At 44.4% G+C, this 21,026-nt stretch overlaps 1 protein-coding gene across 1 annotated transcript in view; it reads right to left on the bottom strand.

Moving 5' to 3' along the window:
* Window positions 1–1,190: 1,190 nt before the first annotated feature.
* LOC144604144 (bMERB domain-containing protein 1-like) overlaps window positions 1,191–21,026 on the bottom strand; it is a 68,864-nt gene continuing 49,028 nt past the window's right edge. Inside the window, exons 4-6 of the mRNA XM_078418331.1 lie at window positions 8,382–8,496; window positions 6,988–7,070; window positions 1,191–4,681 (exon numbers count right to left, since the gene is read on the bottom strand). Coding sequence (XP_078274457.1) covers window positions 4,563–4,681; window positions 6,988–7,070; window positions 8,382–8,496 — 317 coding nt within the window. The 3' untranslated portion in view covers window positions 1,191–4,562. The remainder of the gene's footprint in view (window positions 4,682–6,987; window positions 7,071–8,381; window positions 8,497–21,026) is intronic.

Raw genomic sequence — 21,026 nt, 5'->3', positions numbered from 1 at the left:
CAGAAATGTCCATGTCCTCGAGATGCTACTTTACCCGCTGATATTGGGCAGCACTCATGACATAAATGTAGCTGGGTTGTTTAGTACGTTTGTAGACAATTCCAAGATTGCTGGCGTTGTGGATAGTGAGGCTGCAGGATATAGATCAGTTACTAAAATGGGGAGAGAAATGGCAGAGCTATAATTTGAACACGTGTCAGGAGGTCGAATGCAAGAGGAAAGTACACGGGTAATGGCATGACCCTTAACAGCAATGATGTACAGAGTGATCTTATAGACAATAGGTGCAGGAGTAGGCCATTCGGCCCTTCGAGCCAGCACCGCCATTCAATGTGATCATGGCTGATCATTCTCAATCAGTACCCCGTTCCTGCCTTCTCCCCATACCCCCTGACTCCGCTATCCTTAAGAGCTCTATCTAGCTCTCTCTTGAATGCTCATATCCCAGATAATATCTTGGGATATGAGCACAGATTACAGAAGAAATCAATGTCCTATCTACATTATTCAACATTCTAGATATCCTATCATTGTCCTATCCATCTCTCCCCACCCTTTAGACTTCAGAATTTAGAGATGTAGTGCAGAAACTGGCTCTTTGGCCCACCGAGTGTGTACTGACCAGCAATTATCCTGTACTCCAGTATGAACAAGGGACCCCACCCAAAATGGCACCTATTTCCTCCAGAGATGCTGTCTGACCTGCTGAGTCACTCCAGCTTTTTGTTTCTATTCTGTACACCAGCACTATCCTACACACACAAGGGACGATTTTCAATTTTACCGCAGCCAATTAACCTACAAACCTGCACGTCTTTGGAGTGTAGGTGGAAGCCGGAGCACCCCAAGAAAATCCATGCGGTCGGTCAGTCACAGGGAGTCTGTACTGTTCTGTACAGACAGAACCCGCAGTTAGGATCAGATTCTGGTCTTGGGTGCTGTAAGGCAGCAATTCTACTGCTGTGCCACCCTCTGTTGATTACACTGCAATTTAAAACTAATTTGTTTTCGCTTTCCCAGTTCTGACAAAGAGTCTTTGACCAAAAACATGAACAAATATAGATGCTGCCTGACTGCTCAATGCATCCAACATTTTCTATTTTTATTTCAGATTTTCAACGTATACGGTTTTTTTCCACACAACCAACATGAGCACTGCATTTCCCCCTACATAATAAAGAAACGGCTCATTGCCAAGCTAATAACTTTATTATGTTCAAGATCTAAACACACAACTGTTTAATCACATTTCAATAATTGTACATTTCATTAAAATAGACCTAAATGGGTAAAAGATTCAACATTAAATAATGACAAATATTAGAGAATTTGACAGCATTTCAATACAAAGACTACAATTAGTCAGGAGAGAGACAAAAGTTTACTTTCCTCTGTTCAGGTGAGTGCAAATATGCTTTAAAGTTAGTTTTAGCACTGCCTGGTTCTGTCTCTTTTCATTAGCCCACCATATGCGTTCCTGCCTTCTACAGTTGAACAAAGGGGACTCTGAAGGCATGAGAGAGTAGCTGGCCAAGGTCGACTGGAAAAGGATCCTAGCAGGAATGACGGTGGAACAGCAATGGCAGGAATTTCTGGGCATAATCCAGAAGATGCAGGATCATTTCATTCCAAAGAGGAAGAAAGATTTTAATGGGAGTAAGAGGCAACCGTGGCTGACAAGGGAAGTTAGGGATGGAATAAAACTAAAAGAAAAGATGTATGACATAGCAAAGAGTAGCGGGAAGCCAGAGGATTGGGGAACTTTCAAAGGACACAGAAGGTAACAAAAAGGGCAATACAGGCTGAAAAGATGAAGTATGAGGGGAAGCTGGCCAAGAATATAAAGGATAGTAAAAGCTGCAGGTATGTTAAGAGAAAAAAGATTAGTGTAGACAAATGTGGGTCCCTTGAAGGCAAACACGGGTGAAATTATTATGGGTAACAAGGAAATGGCAGAAGAGTTGAGCAGGTACTTTGGATGTGTTTTCACTAAGGAAGACACAAACAATCTCCCAGATGTACTAGTGGACAGAGGATCTAGGGAGACAGAGGAACTGAAAGAAATTTGCATTAAACGAGAAATAGTATTGGGTGGACTGAAGGCTGATAAATCCCCAGGGCCTGATGGTCTGCATCCCAGGGTACTCAAGGAGGTGGCTCTATAAATCGTGGACGCATTGGTGATCATTTTCCAATGTTCAATAGATTCAGGATCAGTTCCTGTGGATTGGAGGGTAGCTAATGTTATCCCACTTTTCAAGAAAGGAGCGAGAGAGAAAACGGAATTATAGATCAGTTAGCCTGACATCGGTGGTGGGGAAGATGCTGGAGTCAATTATTAAAGAAGTAATAACGGCACATTTGGATAGCAATAAAAGGATTTGTCTTAGTCAGCATAGATTAATGAAGGAGAAATTCTGCTTGATTATCTTCTGAATTTTTTGAGGATGTTCCCACACAGAAGATTAGTGGGCAAAATTAGAGCACAGGGTATTTGGGGTAGGGTATTGACATGGATAGAGAATTGGTTGGCAGACAGGAAACAAAGAGTAGGAATAAACGGGTCCCTGTCAGAATGGCAGGAAGTGACGAGTGGCGTGCTGCAAGGCTCGGTGTTGGGACCGCAACTATTTACAATATTAATGATTTAGATGATGGAATTAAAAGTAACACTAGCAAATTTGCAGATGGCACAAAGCTGGGTGGCAGTGTGAACTGCGAAGAGGATGCTAGGAGGTTGCAGGGTGACATGGACAGGTTGAGTGAGTGGGCAGATGCAGTATAATGTAGTTAAATGTCAGGTTATCCACTTTGGCGGCAAGAACAAGGAGGCAGATTATTATATCTCAATGGTGTCAGATTAGGTAAATCGGAAGTGCAACGAAACCTGGGTGTCCTTGTACACCAGTCACTAAGTAAACATGCAGGTGTAGCAATCAGTGAAAGCTAATGGCATGTTGGCCTTCATGACAAGAGGATTTGAGTACAGGAGTAAAGAGGTCCTTCTGTCGTTGTACATGGCCCTGGTGAGACCACATCTGGAGTATTGTGTGCAATTTTGGTCTCCTAATTTGAGGAAGGACATCCTTGCTGTTGAGGCAGTGCAGCGTAGGTTCACAAGGTTAATCCATGGGATGGCAGGACTGTCATATGAGGAAAGATTGGAAAGACTGGGCTTGTATTCACTGGAATTTAGGATGAGAGGGGATCTTATAGAAATGTATAAAATTATAAAAGGACTGGACAAGCTAGATGCAGGAAATTTTTTCCCAATGTTGGGGGAGTCCAGAACCAGGGGCCACAATCTAAGAATAAAGGGGAGGCCATTTAAAACTGAGATGAGAAAAAAACATTTTCACCCAGAAAGTTATGAATTTGTGGAATTCTCTGCCACAGAGGGCAGTGGAGGCCAATTCACTGGATGAATTTAAAAGAGTTAGATAGAGCTTTTGGGGCTAGTGGAATCAAGGGATATAGGGAGAAGGCAGGCGCGGGTTCCTGATTGTGGATGATCAGCCATGATCACAATGAATGGTGGTGCTGGCTCGATGGCCAAATGGCCTCCTCCTGCACCCATTTTCTATGTTTCCTATGTTTAAAGTGGGTGCCATACTTGAGCCCCTGAAAGTAACCAGTTGCTTTTGTGCTGAGCATAGAAAGTGATGCACAAAGGAAGAAAACAAACTTTTATTCAAACATAACCAAGAAGAATATAAATAAGAAATATAATTGTTCTTCGATCTAATTACGTACTTCAAAGAACATGGGGTAGAAATTCAACTTTAACAGTGATCAACCCCACCCATCTTTTGTCCCTCCCAAAGATGAACATATTTTCCCCAAACCTCAAATCTTGAATTTGTAGATCTTTTTATTTCAGAACTTAACTTGCAAAGTTCTAACAATGCTGCTGCTCTACGTTTAATTAATGACAAATCGCAATTTACCTTTATAGTACATTAACAATCCCCTAGTTATCAATAAGGGAACACTTGATTGTAACACAATAAGGACACATTTTAAAATATGATACATCACAATCTCTACTTGGTATCCACAGAACAGAATTAGTCTCCAACCCTGTAAAGTAAGTCGCTGAGTTTAAATTTGAAAAGTTTGTTACCTGACTTTCAGTAGCTGAATGTGCCCTTTCACTGCAAGTGTATTTGTTTGGAGTCCCCGGCTGAAATGCCTGGCAGAATCTAGAGAATCATATGAAATAAGCCTCGAAGATTTGTTCCATGAAAGCCCTGTGAAATCCTATCAGTGTAAGTAGGACGTTTCAGAAGTGGTGCGCATTGTGTCGTGTTTTTACCTCCGGAACAATTTCATAAACTACTTTGTTATCACACATGCCAGGTATAAAAAGGTTCTTATTCTACCACTGGAAACAAGATGCGTTTTCCTTTTCAGCATGCAGAGTTCGTGATCCATGCATGAAGGGTCACTTCAATGCAGTGTTGTACCGCAGTATGGTATGGTCAGCTGTTCCTCATCCAGCTTGGGTGCCAATCTCTTTCACAAACACTGAGAGACGAGATTCAGACATAATTAGTGGGGGACTACATAATATTGCATTGCGTAGTTCCACAGCAATCTTTTATTAAGGCCATTCCAGCTTTGGCCACTGATGGTTTGTTTGGAGGAGGTTCATTAACTGCCGATAACTCTTTTGGTGTCTCTGCAGTATTAAAATAATGAAAATAGTAGGATTTTATTTCAAGTACATAATCGGTTAACATGTACAACAATAAAGCGAGCAAACTAAGTTCGCTAAGGTGAGTAAAGTTAATAACTGTAGATGGCATAAACATTGACAGAGTTCTAGGTAGTGAGAAAGGTAATCAAAGGATACAGCTGGATATTGATCGCATCTGCCAGCACACTTGCCTGTTTGAAAGTACATTCTCATGTTGAACAATTTTTCCTTCACTCACTTTCTCCAGATTAAAGGTCCATTTAAATTGCATGGGCTTGGGCTCTGCCTGTCTCTTTCACATGGACCAGTCTTCGTTTCACGTCCCCTCAACTCTTTCTGACATATTGACAGCTTCCACTACTTATATCGAACTCAAACATTTCATTATTTTTGATGCCAGTTACCACCCTGCTTTCACTTTCTCACTGTACACACCTACCTGGCTCTTCCCTGAGCAAAACTCAAACTGCTGGAGTAAGTTCGTGGGTCAGGCACCATTCAGGAGGACATGGACACGTGACGTTTCGGATCTCGACCTTCTTCTGACCTGAAATGTCAACTAACCGTATCCTCCGTACATTCTGCCTGGCCCACTGAGTTACTCCAGTACTTGTGTTTTGCACAAGATTCCAGCATCTCCAGTTCCTTGTGTTTTTCCATTTTCCCCTAGATTTCACTGACTTCATCTCAGGGATGACTTGACTTGCAGCCAATTGCAAGCCGACAGACTCCTCAAAGCTATCTCAACTATATTTCCCCCGACCCTGCTCCCTGCAAGGACTCTGTTCCATTCTCCCAGGTCTTCTATCTCCATTTTATCAGTTTTGATAACAAGACTTTCCACACTCGTTTCTCTGAGATTTCTTCCATTTCCCTTATCCTCTACCATAATTAACAAGGGCCCTTGACAGTATTTCTTGCTCTCACCCCTCTTCTGGCCGGAGCAAGAATAATGTTCCTCTTGGCCTCGCTTGGGACAATTTCCGATCTTATTCTCCCAGTGACTATATGTCCATGGTCTTCTGTGCTACTGCAATGAAGTTCACTGTAAATTTGATATTGACTTCTGAAGGTGGCAAATTGACAGTTGTTGCAGCCTTCAGAAATCAATATTTGCTCTCAGTGTTTCTACTAGAACTGCCCAGTTGGGTTACAAGGTTATCCATCTGTGATGTTAACTCAGCATTTCCCTCTCCACAGACACTGTCCCACCTCTTGGGCTCCTCTAGCATTCTCCTTCTGGTTTCCGGTTCAGCAACAGCTCTGACCTGCCTTTCACAGTGTTATCTTATCCCTCTGCTTGTTATTCTTCCCTGCAGTTCTTCTCGTTAATCTCTTAACCAGCCAGATCCATAAATATTGGGATCCCCTGAGCAATCCTGGCTTGACACTGCCAGAGATATTCCCTTTGCCCTGGCTTTCCTCCCAGAAATGCAGCTGCCAGGCACTGTAATATATTTACATAAAAATATAGGCCAGCCTGGGGCAATGTGCAGTGAAACCAGGGTGTGTAACTCAACCATGCAGAGGTTGCTCGTGAACAGAGTTCCCACCCAGCAGAGGTTGCCTGCATCCCCACAACATTGCAAATCCATCCCACATTCTCCTAGAGTAAATGACCTCTGCAACTCAACACAATGGCAGACTGACTTTGATCTATCCTTTGTCTTCCTGAACCATCCCCCACCTTCTCTGCGACAAAAAACTACCCTTCCCAGTTGTGAAGCAGGGTCTTCAGCCTCTGGAATTAACTCTGTTCCTCGCACCATAGATGCTGCCTGACCTGTTTGAGTGTTTCCAACACTACAGGTGCTCCTCAACTTACGATGGGGTCACTTTCTGAGAAACCCATCGGGAATCGAAAACATCGTAAGTCGAAATGTATTGAATTACACGCGATCACGTGGCCATGAAGCCAGCCGCGGCTCGCTGCCGTTTGCACCATCGCAAAGTCGAAATATTGTAAGTTGAAGCATCGTAAGTCGGGGAGAACCTGTATCTGTTTTTGTAGCAAGCCGCATGGTTCAGGCAGTTTGGACAACGCAAAGATTGCCAGGCCCCACTGGTGAGGCCAAGATCCCTTAGGCACATGATGAACTGAGGAGGGGCGAGGGAACAGGGCTTAGATGTCAGAAGAGCTTGGAATGAAAATCAAAGTGACAATCAAAGTGAAAGCTGTTTTCAAGGTTGACTTGTTTTAATCTTGACTTACCCAGAGGTGCTTTAGTTACATGTTTTAGTGGTCTTAACTTACCCAGAGGTGCTTTACCCAGAGGTGCTTGACTTACCCAGAGGTGCTTTAGTTACATGTTTTAGTGGTCTTAACTTTGACTGGAGAAACTCTTCCATTTCCTTGTCTTCTTCCCTTTCTCTGTGAGAATAAATGTCCACAAAATAGAATTAGAAACATTTTCCAGTCTGAAATATCACACGTGGGTCTTCCTTGATTTATGGATGTTTAAATGATTAAACTTTGTCATTTTGCCATTGCACCTTCAGGGCACACACCTTTTGATTTGCATCTCAGATGGCCGTGCAAGAAAAGGAACTGAGGGAAATGAGTAACAATGCATTGGACCGTAACATAATTACAAAAGAGGAGATGCCAGCAGTCTTAAAGAATATTAAGGTGGATAAGTCCTCAGGTTTCGACCCTTGGACTTTGTGGGAAACTAGGGTAAGGTACAAGAACAAGCCAGGGATCACAGGTAGATGAGCCTGACATAAGTGGTGGGTAACATTGGAGGGGAATTTTAGGGACAGGATCTACCAGCATTTGGACGGGCAAGGACTGATTACGGATAGTCAGCACGGCTTTGTGAATGAGAAGTTGTGTCTCTCAAATTTGATAGTTTTTTGACGAGATTTCCAAGAGGACCAACATGGGATGTTGTTTGTATGGAGTTTAGCAAAGAAAGCCTTAACCTTGGCCCCATGAGAGACTAATCTGGAAGGTTATGTATTGATATAAATCACCCATTTTAACACAGATTAACATGAACAAGCCAGCATCCAGTGTCATGTATGTTTTAATATTCGACAAAAAGGTGCGCGCGCTGTTTGTACTACACCAACCACCCTAAACATTCATTCCCTTCACCACTGGCACTGCAGGCTCCTCCAGCAGTATTTCCCCAGTCTCCACGAATGAGATGAACAAAGGCCCCTGTCACAACCACCATATATATGTTCACCAATCCTTCATTGCCTCTGGGACCAAGTCCTGGAACTCCCTCTCCCACAACACTGAGGGACCATCTTCACCAAAAGAACTGCAGTGGTTCACAAGGTTCCCACCACAGGGTTAATTATGCATTGATAATAGACTCTGGCATTGTTCAGATCCCATTTATTTTAATTGACTACTGCTAGTACTACAAATAAATTGGGCAAAAATTAATGAATAAGACTATGAAATTAAAGTTAATCACAAATCTAGTATTAAAGGAAGCGCAGAAGGGTCTCGACCTGAAACATCACCTATTCCGTTTCTCCAGTGACGCTGTCTGACCTGCTGAGTTACTCCAGCTTTTTGTGTCTATCTTTAGAATTAAAGGAGTATCATTATAAGCAGTGTTGTCAAGGAGACCAGAACCCTGCTCCTTTTTTTCTACAAGTGGAGAATGAAATAGGTAGGAAAAAACGTAAATGAAATGAATGACTATCAGATTCAATGTTTTACCGTAATCTCTCCACTTCTGCATCTTCAACCAGGAAGTCCCTTTTCTCCACCAAATTCTGGATTTTCTGGATCAGTATATCCTCCCTCTGCTTGTCCTCTTTGCATTTATCCTTTTCTGTGAATAATATCGAAAGCAAGGTACTGTTAAGTAAAAACCAATCAATTTCACTCCGACTACACTCACGTTTGCTTGGCAGAACTTGTCCTCACCATCAACAACTTCTCCTTTGACTTCTCTCCGAGTTCAAGGTGTAGTGGACACTCGCGTGGGCCCCAGCTGTGCCTGCCATTTTATCCGTTACGTGGAACAGTCCTTATTTCAGGCATACACCGGCCCTATCCCCAAACCCTTTCTCCACTACATTGACAACTGCCTCCTACACCCATGCAGATCGTAGACTTCATTAACTTCATCACTAACTTCCACCCTGTCCTCAAATTCACCTGGACTATCTCCGACACCTCTCTCCCCTTTCTTGATCGCTATGTCTCCATCACGGGGGACAGACTATCGACTAATGTGTACTATAAACCTACCAGCTCCCACAGTTTTCTGGACTGCACTCCCTCCTACCCTGCCTCTTCCAAAGACATTATTCCCTACTCACTATTCCTCCATCTTCACCACATTGGCTTCCAGGTTGAGACTTTCCTTTCTAGGACATCCGAGATGTCCTCTTTCTTTGGTAAACGTGGGTTTCCCCTTCTGTCATAGATGGATCCCTCACAGGTGTCTCCTCTTCCACTCGTAGTTCTGCCCTCGCTCCCCCTACTCCCAGACGGAACAGGGATGAGAGTTCCCCTGGTCCTCACCTTTCACCCCCACCAGCCTCCGCATCCAACACATCATTCTCCAACATTTCCATCACCTCCAACACAATTCCACCTCCAGTCACATCTTCCCATCCCCACCCCTTTCTGCCTTCCACAAAGACTGCTCGCCCCTTCCCACCCAAACCACCCGCTTCCCAGGTACTTTCCCCTGCAACCGCAGGAGATGGAACAACTTCCTATACTTCCTCCCTCACCTCCATCCAGGGACCCCAGCAGTCCTTCCAGGTGAGACAGAGGTTCACGTGCACCTCCTCTAACCTCATCTACTGCATCGGGTGTTCGATATGTGGGCTCCTGTTCATCGGCGAGACCAAGCGTAGAATCGATGACTGTTTCGCTGAAGCTTTATACTTGGTCCTCCAAGCCTACTGGATCTCCCATTTTCTAACTATTTGAACTCCCTTTCCCATTGGGTCCTTTTCAGAATGGCAGGCACTGGCGAGTGGAGTGCCGCGAGGCTCGGTGCTGGGTAGTGAGTGGAGTACCGCTAGGCTCGGTGCTGGGTGGTGAGTGGAGTGCCGCGAGGCTCAGTGCAGGGTGGTGAGTGGAGTACCGCAAGGCTCGGTGCTGGGTGATGAGTGGAGTACCGCGAGGCTCGGTGCTGGGTGGTGAGTGGAGTGCCGCAAGGCTCGGTGCTGGGTGGTGAGTGGAGTGCCGCAAGGCTCGGTGTTGGGTAGTGAGTGGAGTACCGCTAGGCTCGGTGCTGGGTAGTGAGTGGAGTGCCGCGAGGCTCGGTGTTGGGTAGTGAGTGGAGTGCCGCGAGGCTCGGTGTTGGGGCCGCAACTATTTACAATATATATAAATTATTTGGATGATGGAATTAGAAGTAACACTAGCAAGTTTGCAAATGACATAAAGCTGGGTGTTAGTGTGAACTGCAAAGAGAATGTTAGGAGGTTGCAGGGTGACCTGGACAGGTTGAGTGAGTGGGCAGATGCGTGGCAGATGGTGATAATGTAGATAAATGTGAGATTATCCACTTTGGCGGCAAAAACAAGGAGGCAGATTATTATCTCAATGGTGTCAGGTAAGGTAAAGGGGAAGTGCAACAAGACCTGGGTGTCCTTGTACACCAGTCACTGAAAGTAAGCATGCAGGTACAGCAGGCAGTGAAAAAAGCTAATAGCATGTTGGCCTTCATAACAAGAGGATTTGAGTTTCGGAGTAAAGAGGTCCTTCTGCAGTTGTACAGGGCCCTGGTGAGACCATAACTGGAGTATTGTGTGCAGTTTTGGTCTCCAAATTTGAGGAAGGTCATCCTTGCTACTGAGGCAGTGCAGTGTAGGTTAACGAGGTTAATCCCCGGGATGGCGGGATTGTCATAGGAGGAAACATTGGAAATGCTGGGCTTGTATTCACTGGAGTTTAGAAGGATGAGAGGGGATCCTATAGAAAAGTATAAAATTATAAAAGGACTGGACAAGCTTGATGCAGGAAAAATGTTCCCTATGTTGGGGAGTCCAGAATGGCAGGCAGTGGCGAGTGGAGTGCCATGCAGGGGCCACAGTCTAAGAATAAGGGGGAGGCCATTTAAAACTGAGGTGAGAAAAAACTTTTTCACCCAGAGAGTTGTGAATTTGTGGAATTCTCTGCCACAGAGGGCAGTGGAGGCCAATTCACTGGATGAATTTAAAAGAGAGTTAGAAAGAGCTCTAGGGACTAGTGGAATCAAGGGATATGGGGAGAAGGCAGGCACAGGTTACTGATTGTGGATGATCAGCCATGATCACAATAAATTTGGCTCGAAGGGCCAAATGGCCTCCTCCTGCACCTATTTTCTATATTTCTATGTTTCTCTGTTTTATTACCATACTGACCTTTCTGACATGTGCCTCCTCCATTGCCACATTCCACATGTGTAACAGTGGAACAGCACCTCACATTCCGCTTGGGTAGCTTACAACAATGATATGAACATTGAATTCTCCAATTTTAGGTTAGTACCATCACCCCCCTCCCCACCTCTTCCCCCCCCCCTGCATTCCACCTTGACTCGCACCTATTTTTCCCTCTCCCCCTCCCCTACATTCCTTCCTCCAGCTTCACAATTCACAAATCTTCAATTCTTTTGTCTTTTCATCTTTGGCCTTTGTCCAACCACCTGTTGAAATCCCCCTTCATATAACCATATAACAACTACAGCATAGGAAACAGGCCTGTCCGGCCCTACCAGTCCACGCCGACCACTCTCTCTGACCTAGTCTCATCTACCTGCTCTCAGACCATAACCCTCTAATCCCCTCTTATCCATATACCTATCCAATTTACTCTTAAATAATAAAATCGAGCCTGCCTCCACCACTTCCACCGGAAGCCCATTCCATACAGCCACCACCCTCTGAGTAAAGAAGTTACCCCTCATGTTACCCCTAAACTTTTGTCCCTCAATTCTGAAGCTATGTCCCCTTATTGGAATCTTCCCCACTCTCAAAGGGAAAAGCCTACCCACGTCAACTCTGTCCGTCCCTCTTAAAATTTTAAAAACCTCTATCAAGTCCCCCCTCAACCTTCTACGCTCCAAAGAATAAAGACCCAACCTGTTCAACCTCTCTCTGTAGCTTAAGTGCTGAAACCCTGGCAACATTCTAGTAAATCTCCTCTGTACCCTCTCCATTTTGTCGACATCCTTCCTATAATTTGGCGACCAGAACTGCACACCATACTCCAGATTCGGCCTCACCAATGCCCTGTACAATTTTAACATTACATCCCAACTTCTATATTCGATGCTCTGATTTATAAAGACAAGCATACCAAACGCCTTCTTCGCCACCCTATCCACATGAGATTCCACCTTCAGGGAACAATGCACAGTTATTCCCAGATCCCTCTGTTCCACTGCATTCCTCAATTCCCTACCATTTACCCTGTACATCCTATTTTGATTTGTCCTACCAAAATGCAGCACCTCACACTTATCAGCATTAAACTCCATCTGCCATCTTTCAGCCCACCCTTCCAAAAGGCCCAAGTCTCTCTGTAGACTTTGAAACGCTACTTCATTATTAACTACACCACCCATCTTAGTATCATCTGCATATTTACACACCATCATCCAGATCATTAATGTAAATGACAAACAACAGTGGACCCAACACAGATCCTTGGGGTACTCCACTAGAAACTGGCCTCCAACCTGACATACAATTGTCAACCATTACCCTCTGGTATCTCCCATTCAGCCATTGTTGAATCCATTTTGCAACCTCACTATTAATACCCAACGATTTAACCTTCTTAATCAACCTTCCATGTGGAACCTGGCGCGGCCGCGGGACACCATTCTGCTTTAGTTAAACATTTTGTTCAAGATGGCCGCGCCATTGTGTTTGGCTGCCTGCCACTGTATGTTTCTTTTTTCTTTTTCCTAATCAGATGTGCAGCACTTTGGTCAACGTGGGTTGTTTTTAAATGTGCTATACAAATAAAATTGACTTGACTTATCATATCATATACATACAGCCGGAAACAGGCCTTTTCGGCCCACCAAGTCCGTGCCGCCCAGCGATCCCCGTACATTAACACTATCCTACACCCACTAGGGACAATTTTTACATTTACCCAGCCAATTAACCTACATACCTTGACTTGACTTATCAAATGCCTTACTGAAGTCCATATAGACAACATCCACAGCCTTGCCCTTATCAATTTCCCTGGTAACCTCTTCAAAAAATTCAAGAAGATTAGTCAAACATGACCTTCACGGCACAAATCCATGTTGACTGTTTCTAATCGGGCCTTGTTTATCCAAATAATTATATATATTGTCCCTAAGTATCTTTTCCATTTATTTTCCCACCACAGACGTCAAACTAACAGGTCTATAATTGCTAGGTTTACTTTTAGAACCTTTTTTAAACAAAGGCACAACATGCGCAATGCGCCAATCTTCCGGCACCATCCCCGTTTCTAATGACGTTTGAAATATTTCCGTCATAGCCCCTGCTATTTCTGCACTAACTTCCCTCAATGTCCTAGGGAATATCCTATCAGGACCAGGAGACTTATCCACTTTTATATTTTTCAAAAGTGTCCGTACCTCCTCTTCTTTAATCCTCATAATTTCCATCACTACTCTACTTGTTTCGCTTACCTCACATAATTCAATATCCTTCTCCTCGGTGAATACCGAAGAAAAGAAATTGTTTAATATCTCCCCCATTTCTTCCAGCTCAGCACATAGCTGTCCACTCTGACTCTCTAATGGACCAATTTTATCCCTCGCTCTCCTTTTGCTATTGACATATCTGTAGAACCCCTTGGGGTTTACTTTTACATTACTTGCCAAAGCAGCCTCATATCTTTTTTTCGCTTTTCTAATTTCCTTCTTAAGATTCCTTTTACATTCTTTATATTCCTCAAGAACCTCATTTATTCCCTGCCGCTTATATTTATTGTATATCTCCCTCTTTTTCCGAACCAAGTGTCCAATTTCCCTGGAAAACCACGGCTCTTTCAAATTATTATTCTTTCCTTTCCACCGAACAGGGACATAAAGACTCTGTACTCTCAAAATTTCACCTTTACATATCCTCCATTTCTCTATTATATCCTTTTCATAAAATAAAAAGTTCCATTTCACTCCTTTTAAATCTTTTCTCATCTCCTCAAAATCAGCCTTTCTCCAATCCAAAATCTCAACCCTTGGTCCAGATTTGACCTTCTCCATAATTATATTGAAACTAATGGCATTGTGATCACTAGACCCAAAGTGCTCCTCAACACATATCTCCGTCACCTGACCCGTCTCATTTCCCAACAGGAGGTCCAACACTGCCCCTTCTCTGGTAGGTACCTCTACGTATTGCTGCAAAAAACTATCCTGCACACATTTTACAAACTCCAAACCATCCAGTCCTTTAACAGAATGTGATTCCCAGTCTATATACGGAAAATTGAAATCACCCACAATCACTACTCTGTGCTTACCCCTAATATCTGCTATCTCCTTACATATTTGCTCTTCCAATTCTCGTTCCCTATTTGGCGGTCTATAATACACCCCTATAAGTGTTGCTAAACCTTTCTCATTTCTGAGTTCCACCCAAACAGCCTCCCTAATCGAGCCTTCTAGTCTGTCCTGCCAAAGCACTGCTGTGATATCCTCTCTGACAAGCAATGCAACACCCCCACCTCTTGCCCCTCCGATTCTATCACATCTGAAACAATGAAATCCTGGAATATTTCATTGCCAATCGCAACCCTCCTGCAACCATGTTTCACTGATCGCCACAACATCATACTTCCAGATGTCAATCCAGGCTCTAAGCTCACCCACCTTTCTTACAATGCTCCTAGCATTAAAATATACATATTTAAGGGACCCATCATTTCTTATTCTCAGTTTATTTCTTTTCACTTCTTTCTCTCCTACATATTGGGTCTGAGTGTTTCCCTTTTCTGCCTCCTGCCTCACACACTGCCTATTAGCTATCTGTGTTTGAGTCCCTCTCCCCAACCGTACTAGTTTAAAGTCTCCGCAATTACCTTAGCAAATCTCCCCGCCAGGATATTGGTTCCTCTCAGGTTCAGATGCAACCCGTCCTTTTTGTACAGGTCATACTTCCCCCAGAAGAGGTCCCAATGATCCAGAAACTTGAATCCCTGCTCCCTGCACCAGTTCCTCAGCCACGTATTTATCCTCCACCTCACTCCATTCCTATTCTCACTATCGCGTGGCACAGGCAGTAAGCCTGAGATTATTGCTTTGGAAGTCCTTTTTTTTAAACTCTCTTCCTAGTCCCCTAAATTCTCCTTTCAGGACCTCTTCCCTTATCCTACCTATATTGTTGGTACCTATATGTACCACGACCTCTGGCTCCTCTCCCTCCCCTTTCAGGATATCCTGGACACGCTCAGACACATCCCGGACACCGGCACCAGGGAGGCAAACCACCATCCGGGTCTCCCGACTGCGTCCACAGAATCGCCTATCTGACCCCCTCACTATAGAGTCCCCTATTACTATCGCTCTCCTCTTCCTTTCCCTACCCTTCTGAGCAACAGGGCCGGACTCCGTGCCAGAGGCCCGGGCACCGACGCTGCCCCCAGGTAGGCTGTACCCCCAACAGTACTTAAACAGGAGTACTTATTTCCAAGGGGTACAGCCACCGGGGTACTCTCTAGTCCCTGCCTCTGCTCCTTGCCCCCCCTAACCGTGACCCACTTGTCTATCTCCTGTGGTCTTGGAGTGACCACCTCTCTGTAACTCCTATCTATAACCTCCTCACTCTCCCTGACCAGACGGAGGTCATCAATCTGCCGCTCCAGGTTCCTAATACGGTCCCTTAGGAGCCCCATCTCGTCGCACCTGGCGCAGATGTGGATGTCTGGAAGACTATCAGACTCCCAGATTCCCCACATCCGACACCCAGAACAATAAACTGCCCTGGCACTCATACTCCCCAAACAAAGCCCCGTGCTCTGTTTTTAAACCTACCACCCGGCCGCTGCTCCAACCACTCCAAACGCCCACCCAAAACAACTGAGTGATCTCCTGGGAGAGGCGAAAAACCGGATTAAAAACCCAGGCCAATTTGGGAAAAAAAAAATCCGGGAAATTCCTTTCCGACCCCAAGCTAGGCGATCGAAACTTGTCCGGGAGATCACACAGGTCTTACTCCTTACTATCCCCACACAATACTTCCCAAGCAACACAGCTTGGTGCTGCTGCTGCTGCTGCTGATTGCTGCTGGCTGCTGCTGCTGCTGATTGCTGCTGACACCTGTATCTACCTGTTACTTGCCAGGCCTTGTCCCGCCCCTCCTCTCTTCCAGCTTTCTCCCTCCCCCCCCTCACCACCACAATCAGTCTGAAGATCGATCTTGACCCAAAACGTCACCTATCCACGTACCGCAGAGATGCTGTCAGACACGCTGAGTTACTCCAGCACTTTTTTTATAAACCGGCATCTACAGTTCCTTATGTCCCTGTTCCTGTGCTGCACTGTTCTATATTCTAACTAATTAATACTAACACACTGAATCAGCAGCAAACTGAAATCCAGGGCACGTTTGACATGTACGGCAGACATTGATACATTATACCTGCAGCTGAATGGAACCCATCACCAACCAATTTATTAAGGTCAATGCCTGCACATTTCATATACTGCAATTTGCATTACCAATCATCTACAATTCCTGCTTTATTTGTGTTTATATTTTTAATTTAAAACCGTATCTTCTAACATTCCTTTCAGGTGTTTGTTTGTAAGTATGTACGTGTTTTGAAATTTAAAAAGCTAGTAGACGGTCTGCTTCTATTATTTTTATAAAATGTGCTCCTTGAATCTATCTACTCACTGAGAATACAATTGCACACATCATTTGTTTCCCCTCTTGGCTGCATTATATAGCCTTTGGCACTTCTGGTTTTAAAATCAGAGCCTTTCTTTAAGTGTCAGCATTTCGGGAACTACTTAGTTTACTGAAATCATACGTTTTTTGCTCCCTTTCTCGGATGTGTTCACTGCTCATAAACATTGAAATGAAGTGAAAAGAACAAGGATATTGGTGGAACAGCCCAGCTATTAAAAACTGGACTTGAAACATATCCCTGTTTTAAATTGAAGGTATTTATTCGCAAAATGCTGGAGTAACTCAGCAGGTCAGGCAGCATCTCGGGAGAGAAGGAATGGGTGACGTTTCGGGTCGAGACCCTTCTTCAGTCTGAAGAAGGGTCTTGACCCGAAACGTCACCCATTCCTTCTCTCCCGAGATGCTGCCTGACCTGCTGAGTTACTCCAGCATTTTGTGAATAAATACCTTCAATTTGTACCAGCATCTGCAGTTATCTTCTTATACTCCCTGTTTTAAACACCCATTAGAAAAGAAAAGGAAAATATAATTTCATTTGACATAATACTAAATGGAAAAATTAAACATTACATTTGAGGCTTTTATTTAGACACTTCGAAAGGTCCGAAGAAGGGCCTCGACCCGAAACGTCCCCCATTCCTTCTCTCCAGAGATGCTGCCTGTCCTGCTGAGTTACTCCAGCATTTTGTATCTATCTTCGGTACAAAACCAGCATCTGCAGTTCCTTCCTACACACTTCGAAAGCTCTGTTGCATTGACTGTGATATCACTGCATCAGTATTGTTTTGCTTCCAAATTAATTGTACGCATTTTATAGATAATAATTTATCCTTTACGTAAACATGGCAACATTTTCTATTTCTGCTTATTAGTTAAATTATTTGAGTTCCTGAAGTGGAAAGTTTTACTAGACCGCTAGAAACCTGCAGATCCATTTTGTTATATATAGATTTCCTGCGTAATTTTCTCTGGGGCATTAACTTTAGTTTCCAGGAATTGTGGCAGTCCCAGAAGTACAAAATCAGTCTCATGTACAGTATAATCCTTTTTAAGTGCAACATTATATTTGAAGATTCCAGGATCCTGTAATTGGAACCATCTAGATGGTAAATAATGTGACTCCATTTATACCAGACCCTACAATGAATACAGTACTTTTCTGTTTCTCTCTCCATGGATGCTGCCTGACCTGATAAATATTGGCAGCATTTTTAAGTGAATGTGGGGTCAGTTTGTACAAAAGGACCAAATTGTAGAGTATGGTAGACACAAAATGCTGGAGTAACTCAGCAGGACAGGCAGCATCTCAGGAGAGAAGGAATGGGTGACGTTTCAGGTCGAGACCCTTCTTCAGACTAATATCAGGGGAGGGGTGGGAGTCCCGCAAGTTAATGAGTGCGGTTGGAGTGGCCAAGCTGATTCCAGTGTACCTAGGATTGCCAACTGTCCCAACTGTATTAGCCGGGACATCCCGTATGTTGAGCTAAATTGGTTTGTCCCGTATGGGACCGCCCTTGTCCCGTATTAGGCTCGGGGGGCGTTGAAGGCCCGGACACTGTAGGCCCAGACACTGTAGGCACGGGGGCCGCTGTAGGCCCGGACAGTGTAGGCCCGGACAGTGTAGGCCCGGAGGCCCGGGCACTGCCTGACGGTGGTTGCATAGCAACTCACCTCCCGGCCCGGGCAGCCGCCATTGGTGGAGTGGGAGCACGTGGCCACTGGCTGGGTGAGGTCACGTGGGGCGCGGATCGGTGATGTCACCCTGTGTCCCTTATTTGGGAGTGAGAACGTTGGCAACCCCAAGCGTAACTTCTCTACTCATTATGTTTAGAAGCTTTTTTATTACACCAAATCCAACTCCTTTAAATTTAATGACTAGAATGGGTCAAAAGTCTTTTGGTAGTCAAGGTGATCAAGAGCACTGGAGTTACTGCAATCCATCTTACTCTGTCCTGGAAACTGGGCAACAGTGACATCCCTTCAGTGTCCATAGACCGCTGATAACAAGGCCTTCTTGCACAGGCCTTCTTGCTGATAACAAGGCCTTCTTGCACAGGCCTTCTTGCTGATAACAAGGCCTTCTTGCACACTTAACCATCAGGTTCACTCTCAGATTCCATTACTTTTGATGGAATGAAACCAAAACAAATGAGAATGTTTTGGCCTGTAACTGCAGCATACAGGCACTGCATTGGCCTATTGTCAAACTTCCAGTAACTCAATGGTGATTCCGGACTCCTTCTTAATGCTAGTGTTTTACGAATCTTCTCCTCGATCTCCATCAACTATAAATAACAAAAAATAACATCTAACTCTAGGGACCAGAGATGCTGCCTGTCCCGCTGAGTTACTCCAGCTTTTTGTGTCTGTCTTCGGTTTAAACCAGCATCTGCAGTTCCTTCCTACACATAACTCTAGGGACTCCCTGTATGGGGGTCTTGTGACAACTTCTCTCACTCCCTGGGCTAATTTCTCTCACTCCCTGGGCTAACCTCACCTCTCTAATAAAGTGTTTCCACATTTCATTCCAATAAATCACTTGTACCTTTCGCTCAGCAATGCCATCTTTCCTCTTGAGCTCACTTTTAATTTGCCAATGTGGTATCACGTTTGCTTTGCCTAAACCTACTGAGTTTGAGAATGTATTTCCCATGCCAAGCATCAAAGATGTCAAGAGCTGGGTCTTGCTTCAGCACTAGAACTATTGAGTTCGAGTCCCACTCCAAAGACTTCAGCATAAAGAAATAGTATATTTTTGTGTAATACTGATAAACTGCTGTTTTGGAGGGGGCCATCTTTTGAATGTACCATCTCACTTCACTGCATGTGAAAGATCAAGTTTAGTTTAGTTTAGTTTAGAAATACAGCATGGAAACAGGCCCTTCAGCCCACCGAGTCCACGCCGACCATCAATCCCCTGTTCACACTAGTTCTATGTCATTGCACTTTCTCATCCATTCCCTACTAACAGTCTGAAAGAAGGGTCTCGACCCGAAACGTCACCCATTCCTTCTCTCCAGAGATGCTGCCTGTCCCGCTGAGTTACACCAGCTTTTTGTGTCTATCTTCCCTACAAAGGGGAAGTTCCAGAGGCCAATGAATGCACAAACCCGGATGTCTTGGGGAGGTGGGAGGAAACCAGAGTACCTGGTGGAAACCCACGCAGTTACAGGGAGAACGTACAAACTCCACACAGACAGCATTCGAGGTTAGGATCGAACACGGGTTTCTGGTGCTGTGAGGCAGCAGCTCTACCAGCTGCACAACTGTGCTGCCCTTTTGAAGAATCCCAAGGAGTTATACAGTGACTTACACAACATCTACCATTCAATCAAAATGACCTAAAATAAATATCCGATAATATCTCATCGTTACCACATTGTTACCTTAACTTGCAAAGATATCACTTATCCTCCACCACCGCCTGGTCTAAATCCTGGATCCCCCAACCTAACAACATAGTGAGAGTCTGAAGAAGGGTCTCGACCCGAAACGTCGCCCATTCCTTCTCTCCTGAGATGCTGCCTGACCTGCTGAGTTTCTCCAGCATTTTGTGAATAAATACCTTCGATTTGTACCAGCATCTGCAGTTAGTTTCTTACACATAATGAGAGCAGTTCAATGAGACCACTGCACCATCACCATGAACAAAATCTATTTATGGGAGTTTGTCCGGTTCAAATTGGGTGCCCCGTTTCCTGCAACTGTGATTACATTTGCCAAAATTACCTCATGCACTGTACAGCAGTTTGGGACATTCCAATATTTATAACCACGAGGCTGTTTTTCTTTTCCATTATTCCTCACTCATTTAATTGAATAAAGCTCTGAAAATTGACATAACAATATCCTGCTGGAGCATTTTGATTCCCAGATCAGGCTAAACTAATCACTTTGTTACTGCGAAGATAGACACAAAAAGCAAGAGTAACTCAGCGGGACAGGCAGCATCTCTGGAGAAAAGGAATAGGTGACGTTTTGGGTAGAAGACTGATCAGTCTGAAGAAGGGGTCTCGACCCGAAACGTCAGCCATTCCTTCTCTCCAGAGATGCTGCCTGTCCCGCTGAGTTACTCCTGCTTTTTGTGTCTATCTTGAGCACTGTTTTGGTTTCACCATGTACCTGTGCTAGCCTGCAGAAGCAGTGGGCCCAGGGATGCCTGAAATTACTTGCTTACTTTTAAAAGGTTGTGAATTATTCTCACACTATTAGCCACAATTAGTATCCAGATAATCTTCCAGGATAATGAGAGACTGGTGGGAGCTGGCACTTTGTCAACTCTTGCTTCAGTGAAAAAGAATATTTGAAGTCAAGGACAACTGGTTCTACACAACTTGTTGATCAACTGATCTGCTGGATCTTAGCTCTCCCCCACAAACCACAGCCATCCCATCCACCATGTTCCCTGCCATTATAGCTGCAGAACCAACAGCCCATTAGATGATCATCTAAACAGAGTACCACCAAGAATACAGCAACTTAGTTTAGT

This window comes from Rhinoraja longicauda, chromosome 21 (genome assembly GCF_053455715.1).
Source record: "Rhinoraja longicauda isolate Sanriku21f chromosome 21, sRhiLon1.1, whole genome shotgun sequence".
NCBI classification, from domain to species: domain Eukaryota; kingdom Metazoa; phylum Chordata; class Chondrichthyes; order Rajiformes; family Arhynchobatidae; genus Rhinoraja; species Rhinoraja longicauda.
This window is presented reverse-complemented; position numbering and strand designations above follow the sequence as displayed.